The sequence below is a fragment of the Apostichopus japonicus genome, chromosome 22 (genome assembly GCF_037975245.1).
Source record: "Apostichopus japonicus isolate 1M-3 chromosome 22, ASM3797524v1, whole genome shotgun sequence".
Lineage (NCBI taxonomy): Eukaryota > Metazoa > Echinodermata > Holothuroidea > Aspidochirotida > Stichopodidae > Apostichopus > Apostichopus japonicus.
In genome coordinates, this window is record NC_092582.1 from 19,676,700 (window position 1) to 19,699,828 (window position 23,129).

The 23,129-nt window shown below is 38.6% G+C and overlaps 1 protein-coding gene across 2 annotated transcripts; it reads right to left on the minus strand.

Annotated features, from left to right (window-relative positions):
• Nucleotides 1–5,871: 5,871 nt before the first annotated feature.
• LOC139964322 (uncharacterized) lies at nt 5,872–16,265 on the minus strand. Of its 2 annotated transcripts, XM_071965839.1 has the most exons (8): nt 15,901–16,265; nt 13,900–13,999; nt 13,331–13,400; nt 11,960–12,175; nt 9,412–9,539; nt 8,806–8,920; nt 7,874–7,942; nt 5,872–7,561 (listed from the first exon to the last, which is right to left on the minus strand). In XM_071965839.1, coding segments are annotated over exons 1-8 (870 nt in total). In that variant the 5' UTR covers nt 16,071–16,265; the 3' UTR covers nt 5,872–7,559. The 2 variants fall into 2 exon arrangements, with proteins under 2 accessions (XP_071821940.1, XP_071821939.1); XM_071965838.1 differs by having other exon boundaries at nt 5,872–7,942.
• Nucleotides 16,266–23,129: the final 6,864 nt, after the last annotated feature.

Below are 23,129 nucleotides of genomic sequence, written 5' to 3' on the forward strand. Positions count from 1 at the left end.
CTTGCTAACATAATTGAACATTTATATCGGAAATTGAAGCGCACATCTCAATCTCTAGTACCGACACCTCTCCCACCCGGCGTTTTCCACCACCACCATGGCAAACGCAATACTCTTGTTAGTGTAAGTACTCAAAGTTGCTTTGTGTTGTAGAGGTATGTAGCCTTCTTAGCATCTTTCAGGACGGAGATTGTTTGTGGATTGCGTGTGATAAAGTGCACATAGCCAGTGGCGTCGCCAAGGGGGGGGGGGGGGGGGGGGGCAGGGGGGCACGTGCCCCCCCCCCCCCCCCCCCGGAAAACCTAGTGCCCCCCGAGTGCCCCCCCATCTGAGATTTGGGTTGGTAAAAAAATATATATATATTTTGTTATATTCAACTCCCATCATCTGAGTTGGTTTTTCATAAGGACAAAGAAGCACAGTATTTCGTATTTTCTTCAAATGAGCTGCGAAAAAATGAAAAAGTTTATCCTTGAACGTCGGGTATCGAAGTCGTAACCCGCGCCATCACAACAGGTGTCGATATTTACATTGAATGTGTCATTGCTCACGCCATACCAGCGGATATACACGTCCGCTTCGCGAGCTACATGACTGTGAGAAGGGAGGGTACTGCGGTATGTTGCCTTGGTCTGAGGTTGACAGGTTAGGAGCTGACGAAATGTGAGAATGTGAGGGTCCGCAGGCACCATACTTGCCTATATTTGTGGACCCATATATTAACCCTATTGTGTAGGGGGTGCAGAGGTCATTTGAGGCCAGATGCTTGTAGGAACAAATGGCGAATGTTCACACCTGCATACTGAGCCATACTCGATGTGTGATCAAACTTTGGATTGCATGATGAGGTCCCTGATAGGAGCCAATAACGAAGCTGGAACCTGTTACATCTTAATAGATAATGGGCGAAAACGAGAAGGACAAGAAAGGAGTCGGGGGTCATGCACACATTAATTCAACAAATGTAGGTTCTATTGATAGGGTTAGGCATAATATCGGCAGCATGTGGTTCATATCCTCTGCAAAATTCTGCGCCTTGTTAAAATCATTACCTCAAAAATAGCAATTTCTGGAGATATCTTCAAATCGAATTTAGCATCAAATGTGGGAGCATTTTGCATCTAGCCCATCCTCCGTATGAGAAAATTTTCCAAAGGGGAGGGGGGCAGTGGCGGCGGAACCGGTGGGGCTTGGGGGGCTCAGCCCCCCAATGAAAAGTTAATGGGGCAAATGCATGATAAGCTCCCCCCCCCAATATTTACCAAGGCTCCGAAACGTGCATCTGCCCATTTTTCAATGCATACTTGTCGATCTGTCCGATGCACACGTATACTATATAGGTGTAATAAGTTTAGTAAATGCTGGGGGGACCCTCGGCCCGTCCCCTGGCTATAGACCACATTGTCACCCCAACCGCGTCTTCACGCCCCGTGAAAAGTGGAAGCAGTGAGTGTGAGTACCGGTAAGCGCAACACAACTTCGTCTTAGGCCAATGACTTGCTTCATTTCAGCCAGTTCTCCAACATCCCCTTACTACACTCAAAAACGTCTTTGCGAGTACACTACGAGTAATAGCTACTCTCTTAAAACACCATCGAATATACAAATTACTGTTTTTACAGACTTTTACGTGCAATCTGAGAAATTGCAGGCTTGAGACCCATATTTTAGGGCTAGGTATCTGCAGCATAAAACACTCGGGAAGTGCCGTTTCCGGCCATCTGGGGGTTTGAAAAACCCAAAATTTTCTTGTACGCTCCGCGCCAACCGATGGTGGCGCTCCGCTTAGATAGTCTCTTCACATTAGCCCCTCCCCAATAATTTTCCCGTTCCGCCGCGCCTGGAGGGGCACCCCTCCCCTTAGACCCCTCCCCCAGGACGGCGATCCGTATCCACCTAAGTGCCCCCCATCAAATGCTGGTGCCCCCCTGTGCCCCCCCAGACTGAAAAGTCTGGTGACGCCACTGCACATAGCGTGTGAGCGTGTGAAGGGCTGGAAATGCGTGTGTCACACGCCAAATGCGTGTGAGTTGGAATGTCTGTTAATTCGTAGTAACATTCAGGCCTACTGATTCAGCTACTTAGTTTGGCAGATACAAATAGCTAAAGTTAGCCTATAGCCTATTACAAGCCTACAGTTGGCTACTGCGTAATAAAATACATATATGCTACTTAACCGCACTCGATGGATGCACAACGACTAGCGACAACGTGCGTTCTTATCCTTTCTATGATTCGTCATAAGTTGTTGCACGAACAGCATTTTATGAAGCTAAGCTAGCAATCATACGTCAAACGCGCTTCCTATAAATAATTATTACACTGCTACTGTATACACTGCGATAACGATATTTGTTTGTAGGCCACTGTAAATCTGGCTGTCTTTCAAAATATGAAAGTTTATATTGTCCATCAGTTAAGTTCGTGAAATGTATTAAAGTCCAGACATTGGACAATAAACAAGAATCATCCTACTGGAAAAATTGTAAAAGAGCACTATGTTTGTCTTTCTGATATAATGTAAAAGAACATGTAAAAGAATTCAAACAGGAAACAAAATTTGCTGATAATATGATATCATATGATAATGATGAAACTGGCAAAACATTGCACCAGATTGCATCTAATGACCTTCAATTGTTACAAATTTTCTCAAGAAAATCAGCTTCCCATGATGCCGCATATCTGTGAAAGTTGTTGAAGCTGCATAGTGAAGCAATGATGGAGCACGGTATATACTTCCAATTGAGAAGTATTGTTAATGTTATGGGTATGATTAGCGGTGCCCTACCCAAAATTGATCTTTTTTCGTTTTCTTTCTGGGGTTCAAAAGCTCGTATGGTGGGCGGAGCCTCAGCGGTTGATTAACATATGCTCTAACAACTATAAAGCTAAACTGTTTTTCCTATCTCCGTCTCACAGGCAAGATGATGTTTAAATCCTTTCATGTGAATATGAATGTGTTACTAGGTTGTTGATTAAATATTTGTCGTTATTTAAAGTGTTTCATCATGACGGATGGTCTAGATGTGCCATCGATACATGAGAATTTATATTCGTTATAAACGAGACCGTCAGGTTTGCATGTATGTATATATGTCTGTGTTATCATGGGCCTACGCATATTCGCATAACAATTGTTTGTCGTAAAAGTTCGATAAGTAATTAGTGGTACAAAATCGTAGTTTACACGAGGCCTATCAGTACAAAAGTGATTTATTTCTTGATGTTATTAATAACAGTATATTATATGTATCGGGATGCCGCAGATGTGACATTTTAGGTAATTTCTTTGTACGTAATGTCAGGTGCGTAGCCAGGAATTTGCCAAGGGAGGGGCGAAACTGTAGATTCGGCATTGCAAACTATCTAAGCGTAGCGCCACCATAAATTGGCGCGAAGCGAACAAGAAAATTTTGGCTGAAATTGCCCCCCAGATCGCTGGAAATGGCACTTCCCAGGCCTTGTAAGTTGCATCTTAGCATTTTCTCTTTTGAAAATCCTAGCGATATCATAAAAACATTTAAATTAAAAAAAAAAAAATATGCTCAAGGGGGGGGGGGCGGCTGCACCCTTCGCCCCCCCCTTGGCTTCGCGCCTGCGTAATGTTGCTAATTAGGTATTATGCTGCTTATTAGGTTGCTGAGTATTGATTATCTCATGTTTATTTTTCTCTACTCTTAATTGTTACCTTCTTTCATTGTTATTGGTTATTTTTTGGTCGCGATAGCTTGATAAACTACTATTTTTTTTCTAGTGTCCTGTTTATACTATAACACTTTGTTATACTGTTCTTATGTATAGACGAAATAAATGAAATGAATGAATTAGCTCAGTTGCCTAGCGTTATGAATAGGCTACAGCGTGTACATTTGGTCGCTAGAGCTGTCGTTAAGGGTGACGTCATTACTTAGTAACAAGAGTAGATAATTTCCCGATACGTCATCGCATAGCAACAGAATAAAACTGAGTGTTTACGGCCGGCCAGATTGATTGTGCTGTTATGTATTGAATTATTAGAAAGATTGAACAGGTTTCAGTTTATTATTGTAAGAACTAGAAGTAGCCTATATTTATGTCAGGATAAAATCCATTCAGATGCCTTATCCAAATATGCAGTTAGGGACTGCATAGTTATTGTTTTATTATATGAGCAGTTGATTAACATCTGCCGTAACAACTATAAAGCTTAACTGTTTTTCCTCTCTCCGTCTCACAGTCTTACAGGTAGCTTAGTGGGGTGGTGCTTGGGTCCATGCTGCCAGTAGGGATTGAGAGATCTGGTATATTTCATTGGATTCGGGTCAGCCTCTAAATCTGTATTCCGTCTCAGTCTGAGGTCGGTCGTCAACAAAATGCCGAATACTAATACGGCCTATGATGCTCACGAGCCTGATGGACGCCATTTATATCGTATGCATCTACCGTAGGTAAAATGCTGGCAAGTTGTGCAGTGTACAAATTGAGGCAAGATCAACCATGCGATGTTTTTCATTAAATTGCCTAGGAGAATCGAACTTAAACACCACCTAACTCTATCTAACGGTTTCTAGAGATAGCGAGGGGCAACTTGAATCCAGTATCTATATCAAAGAGTACAAATGTATCTTTTGGAGGCGGGGGGGGGGGTGGGGGACGAGTTCAAAGTTTGAAATGTTTGACATGTAGAATTTGTCCATCATTATTCAGAGGCGTATTCAGGAGGGAGTGTGGCCCTGTGATAGCTGGAGCTGATCAGTACGTGAAATGGTTCATTCTGAGTAATGCATTGGCTACACGCGAAGTTACAGTAAAGCGTCGCTTTTAATTTATTATGGGGAGGGGAGGGGTGAAATGACCAGGGGGATTAACCCCCGACCCATCCCCAGGATCCGCGTCTGTATGTTCATTATGGTGAGAAAAAAATGTTCAGTTTCTCATGTTCAGCAATACTTAACAGGTCCCCTTTTGGTTCTTCACTGTATGAAGCTACAATAATGATTATCGCTAGTATACTTACAAATATCGACATTTATATATACACCGAATGAAGAATTTTCCCTGCGTGACCATTTCCCTCCTACATTGAACATCTATTTTCAGTAAGCCAGATGTAGCCTCTGATCTTGTGATTATATGTAATAGGTTATACTAAAGTGGTATGTTCCCACTCCTAAAGTCTACTTGATTTGCTAATAAATACTTTTTATGTTATGTTGAGTTGGAATGGGGGGGGGGGGGTGTACTTCTCCACATATCACGGGATTAGTGCCTGATTTTATAAGAAACTTCTTTCACTTTTCAGAGTGACTCGAAGTAGAGGTAACCCAACAAACAATTATTATATCATGCTAAGTATCTTAGATTAAGAGATAGCCAGGGGTGGATTGCGTCATCGCCTCAGACGAAAGTAGCATCTTTATTGATGAAAAGGAAAATTGATATAATCGGATACCTTAACCGTCAAGACTGTGCATTCGCCGCCTTAGACCCAGCGGCGCTCCTGTGTCAGCTTGGGAAGGGTATCTATATAGACTGCGGAGAGGAACGCGTGTGCTGAATGTCGGAGCATTTAGTTCTTCCATTACACACACAATGGTTCATCTACCCGCGGAATTAAACATATAGACTACTTTAAAGTGGTGCATTTGTTTCTATTTGAGGGGTTGGCGGGATTCTGCAATGACACGGTGTCAGTACAGGGTTTGGGTTTAATGGAAATGTTACTGTATATATGTATAGTATCTTGTCCTTCAGCTTAACAGTTTAACTTTACGAAAGTATACAGGCGCACCGGAGAAACGGAAGGGGGGGGGGGGGCTTGCAATGGAGAGAATACCCGTTGATCAAAATTGACTCACTAAAGAAAAGAAACGAAAGAGTCCCAGTGGATCGAGCTGGCTAAGCGTGGTGACTTAATTTCCTTTTATTCATATTCTATCATTTTATTTATCCGAAATGAGCTTTTAACAATTTGGTCAATACTTTTAACGTATGGATATAAAGAGGCTTAGGCCTATAGCAAGTTATATATACTAAAACTTACACTGTTCTATAGCTCGAACATATCCTACTTTCGATTTCCCACTAAGAATCGCTCACCGTTTTCTTCTTCGTCTCCATTTTTTTCTTGCGTTTTTTTCTTTTGATTGTATATATCTATGAATCAACGATTACGCGATACTTGATCTTAGTTTGGACTCACAAAAAACCATAGACCCCAATTGCGTTCAGAGCGCAGGAAAGCCACGATCTTAGCGAAAACTTGTTGAACCATTTCGTATACGATACACAGGAACAAGTCACCCCAAACTACACCACTTGTCACTCCAGCCGCATGATGTATGCAAATGCATATTTTACAGGTAGTTATAACATGTGTGCAACCGACAAAATTTAATGACATGTCCAAATTCATTGTAAAGCAAAACATATATTGAGTATTATCTAAACTAAAATAAAACAGTTGCTTAAAGCTATAATACAAAGTAGTTAAATGTGTACTCTTCTTTGTCTACTCACTAAATATCTCTTCGTTTAGGAAGTTTTCTGAAAGGGTTTTTGGTTTTCTAATGAGAACGCTGGTGTGCCTATTATACGACACATTTAGTTCGTTTAGAGTTACAGGATCTATCCATATATTGTCATATCGGGCTTTATCAGGATTTTTTTTATAATTAATTACACACGAAATTATAGGCCCATAATATTTTAAACGGCTGACTTGATTTGAATGTCCAAAAGTGGAGTACTTCTTAGTTTCGGTAACCTTCTGAAAGTTGTCTACACAGTGGTGGTAGCACCAACAAGGGAGCTGGAGGCACATAAGTCTGGAGCTTGGCTACAGGCCTAGTGTATAACAAGTTTGAATTTGGGGAAACTATCATGTCATGATGCTTGTAACAGTATATAATATCACGATTAAACTCCGTAGAGAAATAATGACAGAAACAAAGGCCTCGAACACAGCGAAAAGTGATTAAGATGTTAATTACTTATATGTTAACCTTTCTTCTTTCGTCTTAACCCTTTATAGCTTTCGATGATGTGTACTGTATGATAATTGGCCTTATGTGGAAACAGGACAGCGTCTTCTTGCCTGTTACAGGGAAATGTTACAGGAAATTTAGAGCTATTTATGATTCTACACCAAAAATTGATTCAATTTTCTCCAATTTAGATTTTTGTAGGGCAAAAATGAAATGCAAGGCTTCAGCTTTATTAAATCTTGCCAAACCTCGAATCTTACAATCCTAAGTTAAAAGACGAGATAAACTGATCAAGCAACTGTGCAAATCAAATTATAAGTTTAAGTTTGTAGAAAGGTATGGAAACAAGTTTATTGCTTGCTTACTTAACATACATACTTACATACACCCACACGAGCGCACACACAAACACACTATATAGGGCCCACATACATACATCCAACCTAGATTCATACATATATACATAGTCCTACATACAGATACATAGCCGGCAAGGAGCTTTGTGACTTGTGTTTGTCCAACGGGAGATGTTCCAAATATGATGGTTGGTAGAACTGATGCAATAATGGTGTCATGTCTTTGTCGACCTAATCATTCGATTCAGGCGCGTAGCCAGGAATCTGCCAAGGGAGGGGCGAAAATGTTGGCAAATTATCAGAGCCGTAGAAACGGCATTGCAAACTATCTAAGCGTAGCGCCACCATGATTGGCGCGAAGCGTACAAGAAAATTTTGACTTAAAATGCCTCCCAGATCGCTGGAAATGGCACTTCCCAGGCCTTGTCAGTTGCATATTGCATTTTCTCTTTTGAAATTACTAGAGATATCATAAAAACATTAAAATATAAAATATGCTCAAGGGGGGCGGCTGCCCCCTTCGCCTCCCCCCCCTTGGCTACGCGCCTGATTCGATTTTAAACAGAGAGCCTGTGGTTGTCATTACGGCTTTCATGTCATCATTCGTAATATACCAACCTGCGAAAAACATGAGGAAGAAAAAATAATAAGCTGATTGTTATAACGACAAAAGATTTCACACCTAACTATAGGTAATGACACTTAAACACACAAAGATGCATACAATACATATATCGCCCAAATATGGGCACATAAACATGTTAACCGCACAGAAACAAAACAAGAAAAACTTCTATTATGGTCATCTTAATTATCTTTAAACATATATCGGTCTCGTGAACGGGCGGTCTTAGAATTCACAGAATTGTCAGCAGTCAACGTGATAAGTAAATTGAAATCAATTTGAAACCTTAAAGAGTAAACTAAAATAAAAAATTCACAATCTTTCAAAACATAAAATTGCTATTAACTTTCAATATGTCATTTTCGTTTACGTTCAAGCATAAATCTTATAAATCCATACTCAAAGAATGTGCTAAACCTCGTCAGTTTTTCTTGGGGTATGTTTGTTTTTGTACTTGTGTGTGATGGGGGTTATATCGAATTCCCCTTTTGTTGATTGCTACGTCGCTTGTGGGGGGGGGGGGGGTGCTTGTTACAGTGTCCTCAATCCTTTGGCCGAGGGCTCAGATAACCATGATCATGCAGTCGGCCTCTGGTCAAAACATTTCTTTGTACTAACAACACGAAACTTTCTTTAGTTGTCATCCAAGGGGTAACGAACCAAAAGAACAATGCATGATGTAAAACTGATAGAATGATACTATTGTTTCATATCAAGTGATCTTAGAACAACTATCCCTTCTTTCTTGCTTCTACTTGATAGTCAGTACTCCCTGTGCTATTAAATATAATTAAATGATTGTATTAAATAAATGTGATCATATCTTTATGATGTTCAGTTCTTTCACAAATCTTACCATTATTTACAGTGCTTTCAATCTTATATTCACTGTCGTCTTGCGGAACCAACTCCAAAAAGCTTGCATTGTCAGGTATCGGTTCACCTCCCGTATATACGGTTTCATCAAATGGCTATATATATAAATTTCAAGATCAGTTTTTCAATATCAATTCAAATGTATATATATATATATATATATATATATATATATATATATATATATATATATATATATATATATATATATATATATATATATATTATATATATATATATATATATATATATATACACAGGCACAAAATCAAAGGAAACAAACGGTCCATTATAATTAATTGATAAAAATGATGGGTATTATTATTTCAAGATATAATCATATCCCCGGACGGAATTCTTGATCTTTGACACAGGCACTGCTGGTTTATATTTATAAGCTTAAGTAAAAGATGGTACATAATCTAAAAACTATTTATGAAAGTTACAAAAAAATTACTTTTGAAGTTCTGTGATTCTGGGATAACGAAAATAGTATCGGTTAATTCACTTCGACAATAACAAAGTTAAGAATGTATAATATTTTCAGGGTTCTTAATAAATGGATTGTAACGTTTTTTTTAATTACCCAAAGGACCAAGTCGTTGTCCTTCTTTGCTGCTAAGCAAAAACATGGTTGATCCGTCGGAACCAGAATCACAACCTGGCTATTGGTTGGACTTCTTGTAGGGTCGTATTTGTACATTGTGAAAGAGGCTTGGTATTAAAGAGAGACAAGAGAAACACATAGTTATGATTCCATGTTGAAGCAGCGTTTTTCTCTATTTAGTAAACAGTGCAAAAACTCCCAGCATGGACAGGATGATATTACATATATGATATAGGCTATATATTGTTCTTGATTTTCCAATTATATATATTCATTTGCCTTTGTCGTTTATGTCCATTTCATTAACATAAAGTCTGTTCAAAGTATCTTTTGAGATCCGATTTTAGGAATCACAAATGATTTTCGAGTTGGTTAGCATCATGTTTGATCTCTAGAGTAAGGCAAAATATGTCACCAAAAACAGAACTAGTATTGTTTGTTACAGGTGACAAACGCCTACAGTGGAATTACGAACTTCCTTACCAGTTTCGAACCTCTGGACATACAATCAGCGTCCATAGCCTAGTTGGCTAGAGTGTCCGCGTACAAAGCGGGAGGCCCGGGTTCGAATCCCGGTGGAGGCTGGAAGTTTTTTCACTGTTCTCGATTTTCTTAACTCATTACGATTTCAATTATATATATATTCATTTGCCTTTGTCGTTTACCTCCATTTCATTAACATAAAGTCTGTTCAAAGTATCTCTTTCGAGATCTGGCTTTAGGAATCACAAATAATTTTCGAGTTGGTTAGCATCATATATATATATATATATATATATATATATATATATACTATATATACATATATATACTATATATATATACTATATATACATATATATATATATATATATTGTTACGAGGGCCCATTGTAGCCTAACGCTAGTTACTGCTAATGAGAAACCTAATGTTATATTATTGAAAGTATTTAATATTGCCTACGTGATAAATCAGTATTTGAGAAATTAGGTCGGGTTACCGTGTCACAATGTTATAATACATGATTGTTCTGGTATATTCCTTATGATGACGCGCTGGTCTCGGGTTAACGTCGGTTTACGTGAGATCGCGTGTAAGCTGTACACATCTTCGTGCATTCTCTGGAATATTCGCGAGCGATGCACAGGACTTCCAAGAATAGAGAAACCGGGTCGCGTTGTTACTCAGGTGTATCGAGAGAGATCTAGATGATTCTTGACATGGCGAATCGTATATAAACCCGCCCAGATCGGAGAGTTTCTCAGTTTCTGAACGAATACAAGCGACGACACTTATTATACCATTCTACTATATATCGTCAGTGCTCAACTGCCAGTAGTTTCTGAGGGATTGAGATATCGATACTAAGATTGATTCTTCACTTCCACTCAGAAGTTTGAAGAGGACTTTGCTGTGAAACTACAGTTTTTCAGTCGTTATTGCGGAGAAGGTGAAGAATTTCTGTCTCCGTTGAGGAAGTTCGTTACGCCAGGAGTTGGTGGCTATAAAGCTGATTTTGGACTGACTCTGGTAATATTTAGTCGGCGAGAAGTTCGACTTGTGCTTCACTCGATTGTGGCTGGAAGTCCGTCTTCTATTTTGGAGCATCGCCGGAAAGAAGGTGACTGCTGTTTCTGGGATCGCGAGAAACTTCGTCGAGGACCAGTGAATTTCGCGGTACAACGAACCGAGAATCGTCGTCATCAAGGTCGTGGCCGCTGAGGGATATCGCCGTTGGAAGAGACCAGCGTGTATTAAAGTGTATCCTATCTTGTTAAGTTTGTGAGTAAATTTCTATATATTTGTAATTACCATTTGTTGTTGTTGGTTCGAAATCCATTGTTCAATATAGTTTACGTTCTCATTCAAATTCTCTAGACTCGTCAATTTGTCTGTGTTCCTTACGGAAACGAACCCAGGCTTGTGTCTCGTTAAAAATTAGTTATCGAGACCTCTCGCATTCCAACGTAACAATATATATATATATATATATATATATATATATAGTATACCTATACGGTAACTTACAGCGTGTTGTTACTCGAGCTTCACGCCTGCACGGCGATGATCAGACAACATCTTATCTGTGAGGTAAGCTCGCAATCCTACGCGCCAAAGACAACATAAACATGTCCGTACCACTTACTACAATGATTATACTGGTGTGATTACGTATTGCAACATAACAATGGGAGCGTATGACGCATTAATGTTTTTAAGTTTCTTTAAATATTTACTGCCATTAGAAGAAATAGGTATGTGCAACGTACACTCGGTGTTGTTGCAGTTAGAACTGTAAAGCTATTACAAGGCTAGTACAGCCATCGTGTAATCGTGAGGCGCACAACGGTCTGGTAAGGAAGTCTACATACTAAACATTTATATCATTTAACATCTATTTAAAGCATGGCGTAGGCGATATCAACTAGCGTATAGATCCTACAAAAGTTATGCACCGGACTCAGATATTCCGGCCAGGCTGGTGAACGGTTTCAAACCATAACCAGTTTCTCCTGATAACTCAATGAGAATCGAGTTTTTAACTTACTCAGTGAACCATTGGATTCAGTGAATTCAATATCGTCACCATCTACTTCCAACCAGAGTTGCTCGTTTCCTTTAGTAACAACAAACCTAACGTTCTCTTGTTTTCCACTGTACTGATAGGTACTTAGAGGGGGTACCTCAACCGGGATGAAACGTTCAATATCTGCATAATCAGAATTCCAATAAAACCCGCCGAACTCCAGATACGGATTACCATCTAGATAGGGAACAGAAAATATCATTCATGAACCTAATGAAATAACCAGCAAGCCGATCGGCTCATTGTGATTCCTTGACACGACGTTCACAGAAAATAATACCGCATGTTATAGTAGGCATTCATGTGTAAAAATAAGTCTGAAGTTATTCTCATTTGTAAGGTTGGAGAAAATCGTGCTTACATGGTTTTCAGACCGTGACATTTGATGACCTCAAATATCTTTAGACCTTTTACAACTGTTGTACTTTTGTACTCACTAAGGTGAACCTACACATCAAATGCAATTAATTAACGGTGTAACATTGTATATACTATGTTTACAACATTTCAGACCTTGACCTCTGTGTGCCTTTGACCCTTACGAAAACCAGTAGGTTTCATAAGTGTACTCAGTTACCTGGATTCATAAGCTACGTAGGAAACTTGAACCATCCCTGCATTAAGTAACACAAATTTCAGTTTTTATTATGTGTTTATTTAAGAGTACGTTTTAACTACATTGATCAATTTCTCAACAAAAAGTCATGTTTAAAAAACAAACACTTCTAATTTATGATAAGGGGCGAAGTTGGGCGACACGCCATGTTACTATACACCACTGAATATGCTTAATTACATATTGGCAGTGAACTACACCTTAACTTCGTTTTATGTCTTTAGACATTGCGTTAGACTTGTCAGCCTGATTACCTTTGACCGTATATACTCGATTAATATGAAATAGTGGTAGATATCATCAAACAAACAGCAAACGTTCTCCTCATATATCTAAGCCTTTATGCTTTTCGCTTTTTTGTATAACAATTTGAACAACACCAACTCTGTAAAGAACACAAAAGTAAATGTACGTTCGGCGTTCCATACTGTTGGTGGGCTAATATTCTCTATTTGCCTGCCATAGTTCCTTATGGAGTAAAGGTAATAGTATGATTATATATGATCGCATCCGAAAGTACATTTTGGCAACTATTCAGACTTTTGGGGTGTCGGGGTGGTGGGCAGGGGTGGAAGTTTTTTCCTAAGTTATAATTGTTAGTTTATACAATCACATTTCATTGACGCGTTCTGATGACTTAGACCTAACATTGTGTCGAATCGTGCTTTTAGCTCATCAAAATTTCTAGACGCCGTATCTTGTTTCACCTGAATTACCTGATTTGAATCCGATTTCGAGGATCACCACAATTGGAGCAACTTCGCCATTTACCTTTCTTTCGACAGCCTTGAAGAAAACAGAGAGGTGGAGAGAGAGAAAGCTTGATTGGGTGTCATGACAATTCACCAATGATAATATATTTGTCACTGAGATATTATGGGCAAATTATTTCTCTTGTCGATCATAGTTCTGCTCCAAATGGCATAAAGCACTATTGCACATATCATATTCAAAGAACTGTTGAATGTAACATACTCGTAAACTAATGAAGTTTGGCATTAAGGTATGACTGATTGGTTTATGTCGACATGTATGCCCGTAGCCTGGCGAGAGAACGAGGGCCGTGCCGAATATTATGCATCTCTATAAATTGTTCAACTTTCTGGGTATTTCTCCTACGTATGAACCTGTCGACATGTAATTTCGTGTTCTCAAAGAAATCAACAATTGGTCTTTAGTTATTAGAAGACTAAAATAAACAAAATGTGGCTATACGGAAATAAATATAATTCGTTCCGTTGATGAGTTGTTATAGAAAAAAATATATTAATCATGAAAGAATTACCAACGCGATCACCGAGAGAGAACGAATCGATTCGAGGATGAGGTCAAATGTGAACTGCTCAACAGGGACGTTGTTTACTGAAATCAGTCGATCCGAATGCCTAGATAAAATAGATAAAGGAGAAATATTGTAGAGGTTTGCATGATGAAAATCTCTCACCTGGCCCTCTTCAGTAACATACTTTCGTAACACGAACAATATGAAAACAACTATGAAAAAAGAACGTTTTGTACTCGAGACCTTCTTCCTGTATTAATAATAATGGTTATTCATCTGCTTTATTTTAGGTGTACGCAAAATTGCCCATTGAGTCGATATTTGTTTATCATAAGTATTGAATTTCTTGCAATCCAAGTTCGTGCTAGTAATACTTTTAAAGGTATACTCATTAACAATCATCACTTCATATTAACTCAGTATGCTGATGATACTACTATTTTCTTAGACATTGATATTAATTCCCTACAGGCTGTTTTGATATACTAGGTGACTTTTCGCTAGTTTCGGGCATAAATTATAGCAAATAACCTCTCTTCCCTTTAGGTCCTACTTATGACGATACTCCTGCTTTGTTCAAGAATTGTGGAAATTCATCACCGATGGCCCTATTAAATCATTAGGTATACATTTCACAAATCAGAAACAGTCTCAATTATATACCAAAACTTTCTCTTCTCAAAAATACTCTTCAAGCAGTGGTCCACTCGTGACCTTACTTCCTATTGGCAGAATTACTATGATTAAAACTTTCGCAATCTTCCCAACTTGTTTTTTTCTTTTCTGTTCGGCCAAACCCACCAGATTATTTTTTGAATGACTTCAATAACATACTATTCAGTTTTATATGGGACGGAAAACCAGATACAAGTTAGTCTTGTTACGATCCTAGTATGAACAGCCTAGTGTAAGTTTTTCCACAAAGCTATTTTCCCGTGTCTACTTGCTGTACTGCCCAGAGAACGACAGCGGCAACGCTTTCGATTGATACTAGGGTCTTGCATATTTCTCCAAAGGTATCTTATGCTTTTCTTTGAATTTGGAAGATTTGCTTCGGAAAAGCAAAACAGCCAATTAGGTTTGCCAGTTGGGCCCATTTCACCCAAAAATGTTTATTCAAGCCCTACCTCCTGCAGTGAACATCACTTGGCCTTATATTGGTTTATACACTGTGAGACTGTCGCTAATTGCTGTGAAAGACACATGATCTCACATGACACACAACTTCGTAATAATAATATGAATAAGGATTTTGTGGTTTACATAAGGTCACGCCCCAATTTGGAGAAATGTTCAAGACTAGGTTTGAATCGGACAGATCCTCGGCCATGTAAAATACAGTGGGCAAGCACATTCGTGGTAGGCAGAAACGGACTCTGAGGCATGTACAGTTGCACGCAATAAAAATAGTATAACAAACGGCTTGGCCAAGACTAGATACAATTAAACTCTCATTCATACAGAGAGGGTGAACTTAACATGATTAATGTTCGCCCGTTCTTTTTTTGTTGTTGTCTTATATACTACATTAATTAGGGTTTTTTTCATCTCTTTTATTGACTCATTTGACATTTATACAAATAAACATGATAATTTTGTGAGTTCTTTAATATTATCATACAACTCAATCATAACAATTTAATATTTTCTTATCTTTAGTTTTAATAGTACATAACAATATCAATACATACAGTGCAGCCGCAGAGACAAAACGTACAATAGTACTATTCAACTATAACAATCGCGACTTGCACAACAATGAGAAGCAAAACATTACGACGAAGAAATACTAACAGGAAACCAAACAATCAATGTGACCATATAAAAAGCGCTAACTGCAAATGAAGTCCTTTTTACTAAATGCAGTTTTAAATTCTTGAAGAGAGAACGAAGGATTAGGCTTATTCGCCTGTTCTAATAAACAATGTAAATCGCTCTTGTAAAAAGAAAGCGATAATGCGTGATCGTAATTGATTAGAAAATTATTGAGATGGAAGTATTTACCTGATGCCTCCATTGTAGATAATTCCGCCTGGTGAAATTTGTTCAATAAAGAGATGCTTGCCATGGCCATTTATGGTTTCTCTCTGCACTAAGAAGGCTGATAAGTCGACGCTAGTATAATGCAGTTTGGGGTGCGTTAAAGACAACGCCGATCTTCGCAGCAGCGCCATGTTGTTCTAAAACACTACAGATTAAATAAATCGGATAGCTGTTAATGAATGTTTGGTATATCTATCGGTGCGTTTCCAGATCTTGTATGGTCGGGTATTCCCAAACTAGAACACAATATACCGACGGACTGCAACCCTTTGCGGTCTACGTATGGTAGCTTACGTATAATAATTGTAGGACGTATACCTAAACTGAGAGCGAAGAATGAAAATTCAGCTTGAACAAGCAGAAACCGGAACCCAGAGAAGAAATATAATTTCCTGTTGTTATTACATTAAGGGAAAGTGAAAGTAGCATTTTGGCTTTTGTATAACATTTCGGGTCACAGATAGGGGGGGGGGGGGAAGATAACTGTAGCTTAACGAACCTGGATGTATACAAACTTCTTAAGGAGTAGATGCTTGGGTCAATAATCACATAAAGGTAAACAAATACTTCATGGGGAGTCCTGGCATGGTGGGTCAGTATTGGTAGACGGGGACTTCGAGGACCTGTCACATGTGTTCGCTCCTAAACTCTGGCAATTGAAGGCTACCATAGTTTGTTAAGCCATTGATTGTTATCGAATCAACGTGCCACAGTTCACTGTGTTCGACTGTGGAAGTATTTCCTTCCGACCCTTAGATTATATAAAAGTTAACACAACATAGATTTACAGACTAACCGTCCGGACACGTTCCGCGAAATTAACAAGGCATATTAAAATGGAGGTTACTTAGTTCAAGGGGAAATACTATAAAAATGTTATAGAAATGAGAGTGATACGATGTTTTTCCCCCCGAAATATGCTGGCGTCACACTGTCCCGAAGTTGACATCAGATGGACACACGATAAAGAAAATGTTCAAATTCGGCTCTGATCGTAAAAACATCGGGCCATTCGTGAGGGCATCTCAAGCCATCGCATGACCGCCGGTGGAGTTTTTCAGGCTCCGGCAGCAACTTCGTGAGCTGTGGCAAAATCTTTGACATGCCAAAAAACTGCCGTAAGACCTTGCGAAGGTTCATTTTCGTGTTGAATTCGTGTGTCCATTTTGCCCTTCTTAAGGCCATCGTGAGGGCATCTTATCAAATCGTGTCATCTTCGTTCTTAATTCGTGTGATCATCGGTGCCATCGGGCATTTTCGCCTCACGAAGACAATACGAAGGAAACAAGAAGCTGCCCGATTGTCTTATGAAGGCAACACGACTACGTGAAGCCCTCGCAATGCCGTCGTGTAACCATCGTAATATAGTACGATGACATCGAGATGAGACCCCTGTGTCGGCGAAGACAGCCGAATTTGAAAACCTCAAGCGTTTCCCAGGTGTCATGGTAACGTGGACATATAAAGGCCAGCCTCGGAGTATCTTCCTCAGTCAGTCCTAAGCAACTCTACAGAGTAGAGGCGTGTGTAACTCCCAAAGCTACAATCACAATCACAACTAACCACAATTCAGTTCCTGCAGAATGGCATACTTTGGTGATGAGACAACCAGGAAAAAGAAAGCAGCATTGCTTCTTTTGATGTACCTCAGAGAACATGATGAGCACGTCTTACAGGCCCAGCACCTACTCTTACAATAACAAAGCATTATTTTATTTCACTTTGTCATTTCTTGATATTTGCCTTTCTAGCATTCGACAATGTACTTATCAATACGTCGTCGTATAGCCATCGTGTGGCCTTCGTGCGGGTAAACTACTTAGTTAGAAATGCACATCTTCGTGTTGCCTTCGTGGTTCGGGTGCCATCGTGTGACCTTCTGTAGGCATCGTACTTGCTTCGGCTGTTGATTGGCTTTTGACCAAGTTCGGGGCCATCTTCGTGCGAAATTCAAAATTCCATATTCGTATGGCCATCTGGTGTCGCCTGCATAAACGTCTCGTGTATTTGTCGCACAGTTAATATCATATTAACTGCCACGTATATTTTAAACTCGATACATGCATGGCTACAGATTATATTGAAAGTCCACGATAGAGCAGAAAATGATTGAACTACATTATTAAAGTGGCCATGACACGAAAATTTCAACGTCCTGTCTTTCTGGGATCAATCTAAGCATGTTCTCTAAAACATATATCAACCATTCTGCCAGTTAAAACATTTTTTCCCTTCGAAAATTGAGAATTAATTTACCCTCTTCGGGCTTGAAAAGTTCGTTCACCCCAAAATTTTCCAAATCTCATGACGTCATGTGACGTCATCTTAGGAACACGATTTGACTCTCGCTGATTCCTCCGAACATATATCATACTTACACTACGACAAGTGTACATAAATACACAAAACAATCGATAACAAGTCGGGGCGAAAGCAAATCTAAATTTCCAGTGGAATGTCAGATTTAGAACCAAATGCGGCAACCGAAGTTCAAAGTGATAGTGGTTCTTCAACAGGCAGTGAAATTAGGCTACAATTAGAGTGCCCTTTCTCATATTCGAAGCAGAGAGTGTAGGCATGTCAATATGAACCGAACGTTGAGGGTGGACTGTTAGGCATAGAATCGTTTCAGTTCGAGCCTGTTAAACGAGCCGAAATTGAAGCTCCACAACATATCGAATAAGAAACCCGTTCGGAACTATTGCAAGGAACATACAACGTGGTAAGAATTTATTAACGAAGCATTTAAAAACAAATTCCAGTCCATTTTGTGCATGTGTTGTTGGAATCCGCGGAACTGCCTAAACCGTATTGTGCGTTGTGTTACGGTGACTTACAACCATAGAATCCTTACAACCCATATGTACAGTGTGTTGGCTATGTATTCATACATGTACAGTATGGTATGGTGCGTAGTACTATTAGGGCAGTTCCGTAAACTTGTAAACCTTTTCACCAAAAATTTAAAAAACGTTGAATCATTACATGTAGGGTATCAGATGAAAGCTAAAACTACGGAGTTTCATAATATGTAGCTAATTTTTGTAGAACACATTGTTTTTAGTCAGATTAAGGTGTGTATTAGTCAACCGAAAAAATCTCAAATTTGCTTCACAAAAATCACCCCAAAACAAAATGCCTATTTTTGCCTGTGTATCTCCAGAGAAATAAATATTCTTGGATTTGTTAATTTGATATAATATGTAGATTCAATTTACAAACAGATAAAGTTGCAGGGATTTTCAGTTTTCTGAGAATAACTTTTTTTACAAATGTCACTTGTCATGTGTACGTCCGTCACAGAAAAATAACATTTTTTTTAAATTTCATACAGAAGGAAGTACCCAGATTTCAAGACATCTACAATTCAATGCACATTTTGAAAACTCAATAACTACATGATGTGCCTTTAATCCCTTGGATTTTTTTTTTTTAGAAAATGCTGTGACAGACGTACGTATTTTTGTACGTCCGTCACGTACGTCCGTCACGCGTACGTCCGTCACATTACTTTTGTTTAGATAAACAATGTATTTTAACATGTTTATCACTACATTACCTCTGAATTTAATAATCAAACCCATTTAGTCATTTACACAGACTTTGGGTAGTTTTGTGGTTGTTTCATTAGCATAAATGTAGTGGTATGCAAACACTGCATACTACAGTGTCAACTAGCATATGTTTGTGTTATTGGTTAGCACTTGGCAAGATATCAAAGAAATGGCATGGTATTGAACCACATGTACAGTATGCTATTGTCTAAATTGATATATGGGTCATTCCGTGTCAAATCACGGATGGCTGTTGCTGCACCCTCTCCAAAAATTCCCAAACTTTTTGTATGATTGGACCACCATGAAATAAGCATATTCTGAAAATTTCAGTTGCATTGCTTTACAATTGGCAAATTAATCACACTTTGAAATTTCGCAATTTGTCGCCACCATGACATTTTGGCATTTTCTTAAGTTTTGAGGTCTCATTTCTCAGCAATTACACATTCTACTACCTTTCTATTACATATGCCTATGGAGTCTATCCCATAGAACAGGAAAATAAAAAATTAGGATACAAAAATATTGTCTTGTGGAGTTAGGTCAACTTAAAAGTGTCAAAATATTCAATTTTTGTACTTTTCACTAAAAAATGTGCTATTTTTAGTGATAAATTGCTCCTAAACCACTGCTGCAGGGTACTTGATTCTTTCAGAGGTTATTATTTCTAGTATAAACATTACAAAATAATGATTACAATGCTTTCCTATAATATGTTTGCAAGTTGTGCAACTCTAAAGTTGCTATTTCATGCTGCGATTCAGCATGAGGTAGGGGTTTTGATGCCAAATTTTTACCAAAGTAACCATGTTAGAGCTGTCAAGGTTTTATACTTTAATTATAAGTATAAAGTTCTCACACCTAAACAAATTTCAGGGTTCTAGCTGTTCTCAAAATTAATTTATGAAGTTGTTAAGTTGCTCCGATGTACAAAAGAGGTCGTCTTTGACGGCCTATAACTCAAAACGCGTCAAATTTAAAAAATCTGATATTTTTTTCTGGAAGAGATATAGTACCACCCTGTTTGTACAAAAAATTTCAGGAGGGTGTTTTGCCTTATTTTGAAATGAAAAATCCTCAAAGTTTGGGATTTTTTCAAAAAAACGTTTTTGCTTGTTTTGATGTTCCATGTGTTGTGAGCCTGGGTATTGTACTGTACTTCAAGGTCATTTAGTTCAATACTGTGCAGTTTTTAATTTCATATAGCAAAATACTATTTGCAATGTACTTGTCTGCTCCTGGTTGAATTCATTTCCTGAAATTTTTTGTACGAACAGGGGTGGTACTATATCTCTTCCAGAAAAAAATATCAATTTTTTTTTATTTGACGCGTTTTGAGTTATAGGCCGTCAAAGACGACCTCTTTTGTACATCGGAGCAACTTAACAACTTCATAAATTAATTTTGAGAACAGCTAGAACCCTGAAATTTGTTAATGTGTAAGAACTTTATACTTATTAATAAAGTATAAACCCTGACACCTCTGACATGGTTACTTTGGTAAAAAATTGGCATCAAAACCCCTACCTCATGCTGAATCGCAGCATGAAATAGCAACTTTAGAGTTGCACAACTTGCAAACATATTATAGGAAAGCATTGTAATCATTATTTTGTAATGTTTGTACTAGACATAATAACCTCTGAAAGAATCAAGTACCCTGAAGCAATGGTTTAGGAGCAATTCATCACTCAAAATAGCACATTTTTTAGTGAAATGTACAAAAATTAAATATTTTGACACTTTTAAGTTGACCTAACTCCACAAGACAATATTTTTGTAGCCTAATTTTTTATATTCCTGTTCTATGGGTTAGACTCTATAGGCATCTGTAATAGAAAGGTAGTAGAATGTGTAATTTCTGAGAAATAAGACCTCAAAAGTCAAGAAAATGCCAAAATGTCATGGTGGCGACAAATTGCGGAATTTCAAAGAATTTTAAATCGGCCAATTGTAAAGCAATGCAACTGAAATTTTCAGAATATGCTTATTTTATGGTGGTCCACTCATACAATAAATTTGGGAATTTTTCAAAGATGTCGAACTACAACATACCCCAAAATTTGGTGATTTGATATGGAATGACCCATAACACTTTCATCATTAGAAAACACACAGAGGGGATCCGATCGTATCATATCCCCTGCTCGAGATAAACATCCTAGTGTAAATACTATCCTACTCAGGGTCAGACCGCGACATGTTGGTCCCCTGTTCTGGGGGATATCAGTTCCAGAGTGTGAACACTCAGGGGACCAAGGCAGTGGCGTAGGAAGGTACTTTTGAGTGGGGGGGCTGAAGACTGATGACGGGCCTGGGAGAGGGGTCTAAGGGGAGGGGGTGTCCCCCTCACCTTTGGAATTTTTTGCATTTCCAGGTGGCCTCAGATGCAATTTGGTGCAATATAGCACACTTCAACACCCACTCCATTTTGTAAACTTAATTTTGTATTTTCACCTGGCCTTAGATGCAATTTGGTGCTCCAAATGAGATTTTTTTCTCATTTGGAAATGAAAAAGGGGTTTTCTGACTTGCGGAGCGGGGGGGCGGAATGATACTTCCGCCCCTCCACATTTTTCATTGGGGGGCTGGCGCCCCCCCCCAGCCCCCCCGGTTCCTACGCCCTTGGACCAAGGTGACCTGAGATCAAGGCAAACGAACTACATAACACTATGCCTGTTCCACCCACTATTAGGCAAATTAACCATGGACATATATGGAACTATTAGCTACAAACTATTTGATTGTGTACAACATTGTTTCTTTGTAGTTCTGCCATTTATTCTTCCCTCTGACCATGAGGTTTCCTTTCGATTTGCAACAAATTGATTACAATGTGTTCAAACAGTTTTGAGTAAAATAATCATTCAGTTTAGGAAGCAAGATTGTCAGAGAGTCATTGAGAACTGTTATTGCAATTGTTAGTATTTTGTTACTGCTGTAGTATGCATGTTATTGTTTTGATGTATTTTGTTCTACATTTGCTTTAGGTTCATAACCTTTTGTGGTGGGTTTCAGGTATCACTATGTGAAAGAAAAGTTAATTTTGAAACCACATGTGCTCATAGTTGTATGTGTTGGTGGACAGTTACCCGATGGTTCTTCCTTAACTTCACAGTGTTTGTGTGTATTATGTATCTTTCCAGCCAATACTCATAGCTAGTACAGTAACTACTGTTCATGTTCCACAACCGTGCATCAGTAACTACTGCGCTGTGTTCGTAACACGGTAACATGTGTTCCAGGCGGCACAGTAAGTACTGCAAGTGTTTTCTTACTGCAAATTTTAAAAATTTAAAAATTAAAAATTTAATTTTTAAAGTTTAAAATTTACATTTAAAATATTTAAAAATTTAAAAAAATTAAGATTTTTTTTTTAAATTACTGCAAATTGTCACCTGTCGGACTCGTGGTTCAACGTGTAACAGCTTTCCAGTAATTACTGTGCCAACTGTAACACATGTTACCGTGTTGCGAACACAGCGCAGTAGTTACTGATGCACGGTTGTGGAACATGAACAGTAGTTACTGTACTAGCTATGAGTATCGGGTGATCTTTCATAGTTGCTATACTAACCAAGGGTGTGCCTCTGTATCTCTGTATCTTGACATTAGATATTTAAGAACTATTGC

Coding starts and splice junctions, on each gene's coding strand:
- LOC139964322 (XM_071965838.1), bottom strand. CDS start 16,070: ATGGCGCTGCTGCGAAGATCGGCGTTGTCTTTAACGCACCCCAAACTG. Junction 14,000..15,900: donor ATCTACAATGGAGGCATCAG/GTAAATACTTCC, acceptor TATTTTATCTAG/GCATTCGGATCGACTGATTT. Junction 7,943..8,805: donor TGAAAGCACTGTAAATAATG/GTAAGATTTGTG, acceptor TGTTTTTCGCAG/GTTGGTATATTACGAATGAT.